This window comes from Haliotis rubra, unplaced genomic scaffold (assembly GCF_003918875.1).
Source record: "Haliotis rubra isolate DU_JTF1 unplaced genomic scaffold, ASM391887v1 Scf82, whole genome shotgun sequence".
Lineage (NCBI taxonomy): Eukaryota > Metazoa > Mollusca > Gastropoda > Lepetellida > Haliotidae > Haliotis > Haliotis rubra.
Genome location: NW_025767546.1, coordinates 1,184,271 through 1,199,173, shown reverse-complemented (window position 1 = coordinate 1,199,173; position 14,903 = coordinate 1,184,271). Strand labels below are relative to the sequence as shown.

General features: G+C 38.9%; 1 protein-coding gene across 1 annotated transcript; it reads left to right on the top strand.

Annotated features, from left to right (window-relative positions):
• The first annotated feature begins 775 nt into the window (after positions 1–775).
• On the top strand, positions 776–14,645 carry LOC124262065 (zinc finger CCCH domain-containing protein 4-like). Its single transcript, XM_046696487.1, has 15 exons — positions 776–1,155; positions 3,463–3,968; positions 4,508–4,704; positions 5,038–5,297; positions 5,570–5,639; positions 6,070–6,234; positions 6,723–6,834; positions 7,188–7,297; positions 7,639–7,684; positions 7,936–8,077; positions 8,190–9,676; positions 10,031–10,128; positions 10,324–10,412; positions 11,171–11,349; positions 11,592–14,645. Exons 2-15 carry the CDS (start codon positions 3,512–3,514, stop codon positions 13,067–13,069), a joined length of 4,890 nt encoding a protein of 1,629 aa, XP_046552443.1. The 5' UTR covers positions 776–1,155; positions 3,463–3,511; the 3' UTR covers positions 13,070–14,645.
• Positions 14,646–14,903: the final 258 nt, after the last annotated feature.

Sequence of the window (14,903 nt, the reverse complement as noted above, 5' to 3'; positions counted from 1 at the left end):
TTAGTTTGTTTTAGATAAATCATAGGAGACAGTTACTTTTAATGGTTGCAGTTGAACTCGTGTACTATGTAATCTTATAATATCTCATTCTTATCCTCTTCACTATACTTAAACGTTTATGCCTAACATTAAATTACTATGTCATCTGTTTAAGATGATTTGATAGCGTACACGTTGACTACGTAATTAGGATAATGTTGATATCCCTAGGAAATACTGGCTTGATGAATAACTGTTATTATCAGGCCCAGTGACCTACATACAAATATGTGAGAATCTGTATAGTGGGGGCACAAGCGATGCGTAAATCACATCCTGTTTTAACAACCAACATCAATCACTAATCCACAGTACATCCATAAACTGTGAGTTCATCCCTTATAACATACCCCCATGCATTTACTATTTTTGTAAAAATGTTGATGTTCTTGTACGTAATATCGTTGCATTTTACAAGAAGCTAAATTCTCCTAAGTGTGCCGAAGCGCCCTACGTAGATGGTACAGTCCATATTTACCTATAGGTTATGAAGGATATGTTGTGGAAAAATACCAAAATCTAATATGTCGCTTGATTAAAAACTAATACCAGATGTTGCGATTAATGTTAATATATATATTTATGATCGACTTCGCGGGGCTTTATCACCATGCATCTTCTTAATACGTATTTATAAAACCTTAAATAAAAAGCTCCACACCCCTGTAGTATAAATAGGCTGCCCTAAACGGGTTATTTCCAGTTACATTCAGGTCACGTGATTCATGACATCACGTCGCCATATTGCGTTTTGTGAGGAATGGTATGTGACCAAGAAAGCAGGAAAAAAGCACCTTAATCGGACTTTGTCTGGAGCTGAAAACTTATGTCATTCCTCATCTTATCTATGTCTGATGTGTTAAGTCTGTGAGACTTATTGTAGTCCGGTATAGTTCCCTTTTCCGATAAAAGTTCCCTCGCTAGACGACCCCTCTTTGCTCCTCACAGAGAGAAGCCATTTCTAGCAGACAAAGGAAACTCGGATAAGGCCTTGCAATATCGGACGAAATAACCTGATAAGCTCGACGAGACTTCTTCTGCTGAAGTCTAGGCAATATTTGTAAGCCTAGGCTAGTAAAACTTCGATTCAAGGATGCAATTTAACTGAAAACGAAGGTAACAAAGTTTATGCATAAATTATGCTAATGAGGTGTAGACGTGTCATGTCCACCACACCTGCGTAAACGGGTTTACACAGTGACCGTGCTTTTATCACGGAAAGGTGAAATTATTTCAGACAAAATATCAGCAATGAAATCAGTGATGTAAATTGGTAAAGTATGATAAATGATTCTGCGCTCACAGATAATATTGTATGATGTCGGATATAGACATTGTTCAAATATCTACACCGATGCATGCCAAATCTGTTGAAAAGGCAGTATGTTTTTGTGAATTGGATTTTATAAGTGGTTTGTTTATGTGATCTGGTAAATTGACATGACAAATTTAATTGTTCAGGGAATGCTACAAGTTCATTTGTCGCGGCAGTAGAGGAAAAGTACGCCTCCCGCTCTCCACGAGAAAACCGTTCGTCATTGAACATAAGCTGTGTAGTAATACCGTTGGAAGTAGTTCGGTGCGCACGTGACAAATCCTTTCACAAGACACATTTACCATATTTCGTGTGGCTACTGCATCTATTATTTTCTTTAAATCTATATCCATATAACCAGAGTGAGTACATATTAACAAAAGTGAAAATTAAGGACGGTATTCAACTCACTAGGACTTCGATAACATTATACGCATGGCCTATTTTATGACGTCATGAAGGGGAAGGTCGTATATCCGTCAGCTGTTGCCACAACATTGTCGCGCACACAGAGACATGGTCTACATTAGTTCAATCATGCTCAGTCAAACTTATTTTCGGACGACATATCGTATCATTGTTGTTTTAGATTGACATATGAAAGTAACTGGATACCACAACAGCATATGACAGCTATCAATGTTTTCACACACCTTGAGAATGAAATGTAATTTGCTTTGTCACACAAACATTGATGTGGATATGTACAGTGTAACAATAACATTGTAAACAAACGTAATCTCTGAACCTTCAGGTTTGAGATACAACATTGAAAATATCTGGCGTTTGAATTGTGAAGAGATATTTCGAACAGAAAAGTTTAACATCAGAGGTAAAAACCCAAGTATTATCCCTTTGTTATTGCAAAGGTCATCCAGGTACATTTCACATTTCTTTACACTTTCCTCCATAATTATTTGATATTTGAAAGTTACCAACCAAAAAAATCAAATTGTATAATGTCAGAAAATAATGTGCATGTTTTAATTTTAAATTTTGAGAATCAGTTGTGATGATATGAAAAGGACATAAAAATGAAATTATTACAAATACATTCATATTATATAGTATCCTCCTATTGGAGTTTTCGAAACAACTTAGTACATCCATTGTTTTATCAATTATCCCTTAAAATATTGTAATACATGTAACATACTTATTCATCATCATCAGATATTTACAATGTCCTTGTGACACAACCCTTGTTACAGTGAGAGTAAACAAAGTAAGATGTCCAAAAGCATAATTGGATGATGTTTATTATTTCAGTTTGCCTCAGCTTGTGTCCAACTCTCAGATTATTGACTTTATGACCCAAATCATAAATTAAAATATTATCTTTTAGTGAGAACACAAAAGATAATCATAATCCCAAATAGCTTTCTGAAGCACTTCAAATTCAAAAGAATAACCTCTGTGAAAATGTGAAACATTTACAAATTTTTAGGAATTTTGAAAGTTAATTTTATACTTCATTTGTATTCTTGGTCAGAATAGGTAGGACCAATGCTTGTTTTTAAAGCTGAGTAAGATGGATAATGAGATTAATCATTCAATGACTTAGTCAATTGTGTGTATCTGTCACAGGGTGTGGGTATAATTGGTCATACTATGAAGCACTGGTTTCTCATGCAGACTCAATGCTCACTGCTGCTGTTAGAGAGATTTCTGTCAGTAACCGATGCTCTAATTTGATCTGTGTTAAGGCAACCTAATCCTGGCCCTGCATTATTGATTCTCCATTACTTACTTCCCTTCTACCCCTGAACTAAAGTTTAAAAAGGGGTGGGGTGGTTATGAGTGGAGGTTTTATTGCCCCTGTGAAATTTCTGATTGCGGCTCAAAAAACCCCTTCACACACTGCAAGCACTACACAAATATTCAGAATATTGGTTTTGCCTTCTGATAGGTTGACATTTGTTTTCAGCTGTAGGAGCTCATTTTCCATAAGTAACTTCAGTTGATACCTTAACCATGTTAACTGTTTTTTGAAAATCAAGATAGCTTTTTCATGTGTAATATTTTCTTGTGAAAGATATGACGTTATATTATTCACAAGTTGATAGTTGGATGGGCCCAGTTAAGAACCTTATTTAAAATTTCCACAGATAACACCAGATGAAATCCAAGGACTTTCATGAGTACTGATCCATCACGATGGAAGTAGATGATGTGGAACATCTTGATCCCAGTGATGGCGAGGATGATAATGATACACAGCCACTGATGACAGATGACTTTGTAGACCAGAAAGAGTATGGAAGGAAACATGAATTCTTTGGAGTCAAGGGAGACAACTCTTACCCTGATGAGATGGATGATGCTGGCAAGGTCAGTAAGAATGGACTGGAATATGACAACAAGGAGAATGACAGTGTGTATGACTCCCCAGGTGGACACAGGCACACACACAGACATAAGAAGTTCCGCAGACATCAGCTAAGGATGGCCGAGCGGTCAGCAGGTTCTCGAAAACATCGACATGAGGATGATGATGAAGATACTGGTGACCTAGAAGATGGAGAGATTCTGGAGGATGGAGAAATAGCTGATGAAGAAGATGAAGAAAGGCCTCCCCCATCAAAGAAAGCCTCAAGTGATCCAAATAATGAATGTGAGATCCTGAACAATAATTCTAAAGTTAACTTATATTTACAGAATTTACTGAGACAGAATTTTGAACAGTTTGATGACGAGGGAATGGGAAAGAAATTAAATGGTGGAAATTGATTCTGAAATGTTATGGCATCATTAGATTATTTGGAGGGAGAGATTTTGAAAGGAATCTTTGCATCATGAAAACAACATAGTAAATAAATTAATACCATAAAAATCGGTCTATATACAAAACTAACTTAATGATTGGAAATTTACCAAGAACTTCATCAAGCCCAAATGTCTTTTATGACATTAAAAAGCTGGAAATTGAATTAGTAACTTATATTCATACAGTGTTTTATTGTTCTGATTGTATTAAACAAACAAAACAACATGTAAGCATGCAAATCATGCCGAGACCTCTAAAAAGCAATGGTGATAAGTATGCAGAAAGCTGTGAAGGAGCAGCATCCATAAGGACTGTATCTTTACATTTTGCTAATCAGGTAAATTTAATTTTATGGAGTGATGCAACCACTGGTGGTTTGCTTTCAGCATCAAAATCATCTCCAAGTTCGTCCCGAGAGCACCGACATAGTCACCGACATGAGCGTCATCATGGGGAGGAGAAGGAATCGGGAGAGGGAAACGAGGAGGGGGAGGAAGAATCAGGGGATAAAGCTCGAAAGGAGAAGAAGAAAAGAAAGAAGTCCAAAAAAGACAGACATGATCGGAAAGATCGCGAAAAAAAGGTTAAATGTGGATTTATTTACAGATAAAAGATATTGAAACCTAGACTAATATATAGCCCAGTCTATTCCAGAAATGAACATATTTACAGAAAAAAACAAGTTTTACGTATCTTAATAAAAATAAAAATGTGATAAGAAATAACCAAGAGACTTTCTTCATTTTCGGAAACTGTAGACTTGCCAAATATAGGCTGTATGACAGACTTGAAGAAGTCGTAGAAAAATCAGAACATTTGATAAAATTTATACTTTCAAAGTTTCCAAATGTTTTGTTTGACATTGCTGTCAATTTGTCCTTAACATTGTTTGAAAAAAGATTTATGATTTTCACAGAGGAAGCGACATGGTAGAGAATACAGAGATCCTGATCGCCCAGAAGATCAAGACATGATGTCCTTTGACAAGAGGTCCAGGTCCCCACCTGGGCCATATGATAGCCCTGGATATGACAGTCCATCTGGACCATATGACAGCCCAGGGCACAACCGTAGTCCATCAAAGAAACACAGCTCTCCTAGCCAATATGACCACTTGTATGACAGCCCTCCAGGACTCTATGATAGTCCATCGTATGATGAAGACTCTGAAGACGGGTGAGAGTTCTTTCTTGATAAAGTGTTCATTTACAGAGATATGTTATTGTGGTCATGATTCTTGCTTGGTTCACCAGCAACCTGTTGCATAGCTGAAAAACTGCTCATTGCAACATTAAACAGTACACTACATTCAAAAACCTTTGATATGTTCTTAAAGAGTAAGCAGTGATATACCTGTTGAAAGGGAAAGAAGTCCAATATTTGGTAGCATACAGCTAGGTATGTTGTCTAAATGCTGTGTCTGTAAACAACACGTTTACTCATTTCAGGGGCCATAACTTACTAAGGCCTGGTCCCGGACCTGGTTATGATGGAGATTACATGGACACTGACAGTCAGGTAACATTTGAACTGTTTCTCTTTTGAAGTATTTCGACAGTATGCAGACTTCTCATTCATGTTTTAAGTTAGTCCTTTTCTTGCGCAGTGTAATTCTTTAGTGAAATAAACAATAGATGTCCAATGCTGTGAGTCAACTAATGACTGTTGATCAACCACAGTGTGTGGCCTGACTAGCAGAGTGTTATTGTACCCTGGTAGTGTTTTTTGTGTGCTCATGCTGTCAGCCACAGGTTTTACTGACCCAGTGTAGAATATTTTCTTGCAGCAGAAAACTGGAATATCTTTGTAGTGTAAAACCACTTTTACTCGCTAGTGATTATGTATGCTTATTGTCTTGAGTATTTTAATGTATTTACACTTGTTTGCCATGTATACATATACATAAGGTATAGTGAAAATGTTTAAAAACTTATGTTTTATGTTTTAGAATCAAACGCATGGTAGGAAGAGGAAAGCAGGTCACATCAGTAGAACTCCAAGACGATCAGGTGAAAACCAAGGCCCGGTGCAACCCAGGAAGAAACCACTGTTAGAAATACCTCGTCATGAAAGGCCACACTGCAAGTTCTACATGGAAGGAAAATGTGCTAAGGTAAGCTTTATAGATACTGAATTTTTAAACTTATCCTATCTCACGACTTGCACCTCTCTCTCTTGCTTGGACTTTTAGTGGAACGACTGTAAACTTTTTTCCATAGGCTTCCTTGTCCATTCGCCCGTGCACTCCATGCTGCTCTTCTTAATTAGCTTCCTAGTTCCTAATAAAGCTTGCAGCATGCTCCACTAATTGCCCACCTTGAATGATCATATATACAATATACAATTTATATTAAAATTTCCAAGTTATTTGCAGAATATTAGTATGTAATAAGCAGTGTATGAAATTAAACGTAAAAGTCGAGATGTCCGATTGTTATAAGATAGAGAATCAACGACCATAGAAAACCTCAAGAATCCCATTGCAGTGTCAGTGTCAACCTATTGTGTTTCATGGTTGTGTATATGTTGTCATGCTGTTTGAAATCTAGGAAACTTGATGAGATGTTTACTTTACTTTCTGTTGTCTTTATGCATTTGCAGGGAAGTGGTTGCCCGTTCAATCACGACTTCCGACCACCTAAGAAACCAGAAGTGTGCAAGTTCTACCTGCAGTCAAACTGTTCCAAGGGAGACTTCTGTATCTACATGCATGATATCCTTTCTGTCCCATGTGGCAATCTTGTGTTGCCACTATAATACTTACTGTTGTTGCCTGAAATTCAGTATTGATAATCTGTATGGCTGAGTGAATAAAAAGTTGACATTGCATGAAGAGATAATAATGAAACATGGTGTGTCTGAGCATAATAGTCATATTAGCAAGGTTAATGTTATGATTGTTTACATGCTGAAACCTCATGCTAAAATGCTTCTATTGAGGCCAAAGTCCAAAATTATTCCACTTGTTTCAAATGTAAGTGTCCACTTAGGTCAACAGTGTGGCATGATTAACTTATGCTAGTGCATACAATAGTATTGTTCAGTGAGTCTTCCTTAACATGTTACATGATTATCCATGCAAGTATTTCCACACCGGAGCAGACTGTTACCAGGGTGATAACTGCAAGTTTTCCCATGAACCCCTGACTGATGAAACAAAGGCATTGCTGGATAAGGTAACATTTGCCCCTCAGTGGCTTACTTTTGTGACTGCTTCTGGCATGATTTTCTTTTCCCTAACACATGCTTATGGCAGATGTTTTTGACAGAGAATTCTAGGCTGCTTTGAGTTTTTGATGCCAGTTTCCATGTTCATTATTAAAAGACATAGTTAAAAGTCCTCCAACAAAACTTTATGTGACATGAGATCTGAAGTGGATACATGAATTTCATTGTGCTGTGTTGATATTTTCGAGGCATTCAGGAAGACAGTAAATGGACTCTATGACTTTTTGCATAATCTGCTTTGTTTGGGAAATGGCATCACCATGGTTACATATAAAATCTTCTTTTTCAGATACTACATGGTGACGAGCCAGATAAGCCAAGGCCTTGCTTACTTGGTAAGTGTATTGTGATACTCTTACTGAACTTCATACTGTTTATTTTCTTTTTGTAGTTTAAAGATCAGGGGGTAATTTCACATACACAGTATTGTATACAGTGTTATTTGCCTGTTTAACAGAAGTAACAGATTGAGATTTGTTCTTGACTAATGTTTGAATTGCATCTGACCACATTACATTCACATGTTCTTTCAAATGGTTAGTGATATCTCTAGCCTGACATAAGTTTACCCAATGATTATATTTAGGTTCCCCTCCACGCCACCTGCTGGAAGGAGGAGTAGGAGGAGACCTGACAAAGAAGATCCCATCACTGTTTGATATTCAAGTGTTTCCCCCAGGACAGAATCCTAGTCCCCGTAAACCCACCCCAGCTTCACCGTCCATTAGGTGAGCAGAACATCTCTTTCATTTTCTTTCAGTTTTCTTTGATTGTGTTGTGAGATATATGTTCTTGATTTTATACCATGCTGAAATGTGTTTTGTATTTGGTCTTTTTCAGACCAAGTGGTTTCTACCAAGATTCAGGTTCTCCACCACAAGCTCCTGGCCCAGGACCACCTCCTATTAATCTCCCTCCTCCCCAGCAGCATGCCTCAGTTCCTCCAGTTCTCAACATGATAGGTGCAATATTGAGGGGCGCCCCACCAGAAGTGGTGGTTAGGGCAGGTGCTCCGGGACCGAACCAAGGACCTCCACCTGGTATGCAAGGACCCAGAATGCAAGGTCCAGGAATGGGTCCAGGACCCAGAGGCCTATTCATGGGCCCAGGGCATGGTCAAGATCTAAGAGGTCCAAGGGGCCCAGGTGGACCTCCTGACATGAGAGGTCCAGGACCAAATTTCCACGACCAGAGAGGGCCTCTTCATTTAGATAACGGACCTCAAGGTCGAGGGCCAATGATGGATCCTCGTAACCCAAGAGCTCAAGGAGGTCCTCCTTTTGATCCAAGGGATCCCCGAGCCCAACACATGGATCCTAGAGATCCAAGATCCCAAGGAATGGACCCACGAAGACCCCCAGGTGTGGATCCTCGAGGTCCACATCATGGAATGGATTCAAGGGGTCCACCTCAGGGAATGGATATAAGAGGGCCACCACCGGGGATGGATGCAAGAGGTCCACCATCAGGATTGGACCCAAGGGGTATGTCCATTGATTCCAGAGATCTGCGGGGGAATGATCCAAGAGGTCCTAGATCTCAAAATATGGGCCCTCCTGTTCAAGCAGATCCAAGAAATCAGAACAAGGATCCCATGGAACAAAGAGAATTAGGTCAAAGAAACCAGAGACCGTTATTGCCAGATCCCAGGGGACCTTTTGATGTAGATGGTCCCCCTAAAGACTCATGGGAGGCAAGAGGTCAATCTCAAGATTCAAGAAATGTGCCATTCCTTGCAAGAGATCCAAGAGCCAAAGCTCAACCTAACAGAGACCCTCGCAGTGCTTCATCTGAACAACAAGACAATCAATCAGTCAGTGACCTAAGATGTTCACCACAGGAATCTGAGACTAAAGTCAAAGAAGAACCTAGAATAACAGCTTCAGATCCACGAAGAAGTAGAGATCCAAGAGTGTCAGTGGCAGACCCCAAAACATCTCCAAACCATACCAGTGACACAATATCTAGTCCTTCAGCTCATCGTGATGCAAGAGCAGTGAAATCAGAGGACAAGGATCCAGAAAGTCCCATTTTAAGTACAGACTCCAGTAAAGTTCCAAATATTGAAACAAAAGAAACTGATAAAGAAGAAAACAAACCTGAAGATGAGACACCGAGTAATGAAGATACACAAGAAATCTCTGAAGAACAAGGTGGAGGTGAAAATGAAGGTGACAAGGCCATTGAGATGGAAATTCCTAGTCACTTACCTCCAACCCAACGGAATTTGTTCATGCGAATAAAGCAGCAACAACATCAACAAGACAGTGCTCTGAGTGAACAAGGGGAGACAACTGAGACAAGCGATGATCCAAGTGCAGCTAAAGGTAGGATGTTTCCTAAGATGAATCTGATGAGAAAATTTGCTGTAATAATAATTGATCAATTTACACAATAATGTGCTTGGAATAATGGATATAGAGAGTTTAAATCAAAGCAGTGGCAATGTCGCTTCACTAATTTGAACATGACTATGTATAAAGCAAGGTATTTTCAGTATTATGTCATCTAGCTAGTAATCTTTGATGAACATCAGAAACAAAAGAAGACTTAGATATTTCAGAAGTTATAAAATAATTCTTGATCTGAGATGAGTATGCACCTTGAACCAGTGGTAGGTTGGCTCCAGTTGTCATGTTTGTTCAACATTTGATGACAATGTTTACCTCTTGATATTTCAGGTTCCCAGGATGCTGAAGATGATGACTGGTACTCCAGTGATGAAGATTTGGAAGGGGGACCTAAATTAATGGATGTCTTGAAGAATCTCAGCAAACAGGTACCCAAGCAGCATTTCTTTTGTGTGACAGCTTAAAATGAACAGTGAACATTACTAGTGCAGCATATTCCATTTGATAAACTTTTGAATCATCTTTTAATGAACATTGGTCTGTTGCTTCAGCCTGTAGCTCAACCACACAGTTCACCCTAAGCGGGCAGCACACCCACAGCATCCACCTTCAACATCATGCAGATGATTCAGTCCATCAAAAACCAGGCTCCGACAATTCCAGAAAAAGCACAGTCAGCACCCCCTGGTGTCAGAGACAGTGTCAAACCAAGGTAAGTAACTCGGTTTCAGAGTCATTTTGAAATGGGTTGTGAGTGTCAATTACACTTTATTTCTAGAGGTTTTTATGCTATTTAAATTAGTGTTTTGGTATAGAAGTTATGTTAGTTTAAAAATGAATTCTGTAAGTGTTCAATATATATCAAAGGCTTGGTTCACAATGCAACCAAAATTTGCATGAATACATTCATCGAATACACACATTTATTGGCCTGTTTCAGGGTCCAACAGCTCTACTACCCTGTGAGCCTCAAGCTAAGTAGTAGCTATGAGTAATAACAAAGTAAAGATAAAGGGTCTTCAGGTTACATTGTATTATATGAACAATAAAACGTTGAGTGAAAATCTTGATTCTTCCTTTGTGTTTCTGTGACAGCAGTCAGAAACAAAACAGCAAACAAACAGAATTAATAACCCTGTGATGGTTGCTTTAACAAAAGCCCACAGGCTTTGTTCCTTATACTCTGATTGTGATTAACACAAAATATCTTTTGAAAGTCAAGTGATCATTGCACTTAAAAGTTAATTGTTCCTGGCTGTTTTATGACTGGTGGTTTGTGCTGAGAAAAAAATGACTAAGGAAAGATATAAATGTATGGTGCAAGTTGCCTACTCTAATCAGAAAGTTCATGCATGTATCAATAAATTTCTAAAGAATGTTACTGTTTTTCTATTCCTACATCGATAGTACATAAAATTCCTTTTACAAAACAAATTAATAAAACAGTTAATAATATGATTTTTACTTCAGGGCTGCAAAGAGACATGATTCTACAGAAAGTATGAAGGGATCTGCATCACCAAAAGACATAATACGAGATTACTCAATGTCAGAGCAACCCAGCCAGGATGTTATTAATGGTTCCTTCCCTGTGATAGAAGCAGTCCTTACTTCAATGACATACAGGATCAAAGACTTCAGTTTGAATGGTCAGAAACCCTATCATTCAATGCCACAAGGTGTAGATCCAAATGACCCAACTTACCAGAATGACCCTCGTGTGCAAAAATACATTTCCAGAGTAGGAAAAGTGAAACCTCCTTTGTCTTCACCACAGAATGGAGAAAAAGATTTGACTGTGCCAAAGCCTATAAACAGTGATCCTAGAAGAGCACGCCATTTAAGCATTGAGGAAAAAAGCACCTGCTCCCAAACCACAAGATCCAAGGTTAAGACGAGCAGATCCAAGGGTGCAAACAAGCAGTGAACAGCCAAGTCAACCCCCAAGTCTTTCAAGCTTGCAAAAAGCTGTGTCAGAGCAGATTGCAAAGGCTTTGGATTCTCGTGGGAGTGATCCCCGCTTTACAAAGAGTGCAGTCTACACCCAATCCCATGTCTCACAGCCTACCTGTCAGACCAATCAAAGATCCTCGCCTAGGCCGACTTCAGGAACAGGGCACTCCACAGTCGGGTGGTAGACAGGACCCCAGAAATATGTCCCGCCAACATAGTCATGATGGATCTGGGAGACTTAATGACCCCAGAGCTTCGGGTTCATTCCAGAGTGGTGAACCAAGGATAAGACCAGATGTCAGGATGCCATTTGATCAAAGAATGGGCCCGGGTCCAAGACCAAGGCCGCCATTTGGTAACAGAATGCCATTTATGCCCCGAATGCCATTTGGCCCGAGAATGGGTCCTGAACCCAGACTGCCATTTGATCCCAGGATGGGCCCAGATCAGAGAATGCAGTTTGATCCAAGGATGAATGCAGATCAAAGAGGGCATAATGAACCTCCCCATTTAAGTGATCCGAGGTCAGGGGGTGATCCAAGATGTGGTCCTGGATCAGGAGGTGATCCAAGATCAGGTATTGGGCCTCTTCAGGATGACCCAAATAACAGTATGGGGATTGTTGGAGATCCAAGGCAGGGGCCTGGATCAGTAGTTGATCCAAGAACAGGTTCTTCACCCAAAAATGATCCAAGGTTAAGTGCAGGTCATGATCCAAGGTTGTTGGGTGACCCTAGAGTAAGTAGTGATTCAAGAAGTCAAGGACTACAGAGAACTAACTCTGACCCAAGAAGTGCTAATTCTGAAAACAAGTTAGATCCTCGACAGAATCAAGCTATGCCTTCAGCATTATTAGAACCCCCAAAATTATCAGACCCTAGAATTTCTAACTTAGAAACTGCTGATACTAGTGAATCAGAATCTGGCATGTCTGACTCTCAATCAGATCAGTCTGTGAAAAGGTTTGACTATAGAAATGATCCAAGATTCAAGAGGAAACCTGCTTCTGATTCCACAGAGAAGGGGATCCTTGTGAAAAAGTTTACTGGTCAAAGGAAAAGTAGTATGGAATATAGTTCCCCATTAGGAATGGATGATTCCAAGTCAGATGACAGTTCAGGTTACAATAGTTACAACAGACAAAGCTCTAATCCAACTAAACCCGCCACCAAAGGTGGGAACTGGGGAAGGACTAGTAGCAATTCTCCAGGGGTTACTGGAGCTCCATCGGCCCCCCAGGCTGGACAACCATCAACACCACCACCACCAGACCTTCCCAAACAACCTGGGGGGCTAGATTCAGTGACACCAGGCATTCCTGATGTGATGATTCCACCCCAAGTCCCCATGCCCAATGAACCACCTCTCAAAGATCTGTTTAAGTCTATAGATCCCACAGCTTCCCCTTTCTGTTAGGGTCTAACTGCCCCTTACTTCCTATCGTTCGGTCATGTGCAATCACCACCACTTTACACTTTATTTCCATCATAAAGCATTCATCACATGAAAGAAGCACCACAAATCTCTCCTTAGATTTGAAGTCCGCATTGTGTTCAATTTCAGGATCTATGAGGCCAGTGTCAATAGGAAGTCTCTGTTCATCTCTTGATGAGTTTGTAATTAGAAATTGTAAACATAAAATATCATGAACATTGTGATAATGTGAACCCTGCTTTCTTTCCTTGTTAGAGAAACAAATGAGAGGATATTAAGTGTAAGTTCCAATCTTCATGTCTTTCAACACTCAGATGTTATACAAGCTTTTGGTCTCTCAATGTAGTCTTTGTTAAGTCATAAACAGGACTTGGTACTTACAAATATGGTCAGGCCATATGTCTGGAGGCAGTCACAGTTGCTGTGACATATTTATTTGGACATACTCTTTCATATTAAGAGGAGCATAGTGCTGCACTGCTCAGTGTGTTTTCTGTGTATTTGAGATGTGGTAGTTTTGTATGTTCTAAACATATTCCAGTAGTTGTGAATGGTTGTGTCTAAATGAAATATCCATGCTGTTTGAACTTGCATATTAGTTGGGGTTTGGGTTGATATATATGTATCAACCTTCTGTGTTACTATACAAGGGGATACTTGACAATTTAAGTGGAATTTGAAGTATCTATGACCTTCAATAATTACTCAGAAGGAGAACTTACACAGTGTTGTTGAATGAACTGATGGTATGATGCATGAATCAAATGAGAGGTAAATAGTGTGTATGTGTATGAATGTGATTATTATGTATATTAACTGAAGGCAAGAAATTTTCCATGACAGTTTGCAAATATGCACCATTTTCTGTTATAGAAAGAGCAACATGCTGCTTAGCTTTCAAATATAACTGTTACTGAGTATCATGTGATCTCACATATCCCCAGCACTTCTCTGAAAATAGTTTTGATATAGGCTTTCCTTTCCATTAATTATTAGTGAACTAATTGTTCCTTTATGATTTGATAATTAATCCAGGGCCAAGACGAATCTTTTATGTCTAAATTTGTTGCTTACCAAAGCCCAATAAAATCTGTACATGCTTAAGTAATGCTTTAAGTTTCAAGCTTTTCTCTTTTGCATGAGAGGCAATGACAATGGAATTCTAAAATGTTACTTAAAGGCACGTCAAAAAGTATAGTTTAAAGTTAATTCTCACAACAATGTTCCCTGTTGCATTTAATAGATCCTAAATACATGTTGCTCATATGATAATGGCAACTTTATACTTCTAAGTGTTGCAGCTTTACGGAAACTGATGGTGTATGGATGTGAAGTGTTGAGACTGCAGTAGATGTTATTGTGAACAACAGTGTTGTGAAGTCAGTAAAGTAAACAGAAAGGTGCTTAGTGTATTTATATATTACATTTGTAAATACTCAGTTGTTATGTACAGATGTGCCAATGTCAAAGTGAACATTTTAAACTTGTTCATCTGTATGTCACAAAAATGCCAGCTTTCAATGTCTAAGTTTGGCAAAGAATAAATTTTAACAAAATATGCATTTTCTCCTGTGGTGATTAGCAACATTCAGCTGAAGTCAAACGAGATTAACTCTTCCATTAATATATGGAATAAGGTAATTATTTTCGAAGATGCTAAAAAGGCCCTGGTGCAGTTATAGCATCAGAATATTGTATATGATTGTGCTAGTTAGAACAGAAGGGCAATACAGCTGCTGTGTTAGTAGTGAAGGATCAAAACCAACAGAAGATTTACTTTAGATATAATTTCAGTATTTGAAATTAACTGGCATGC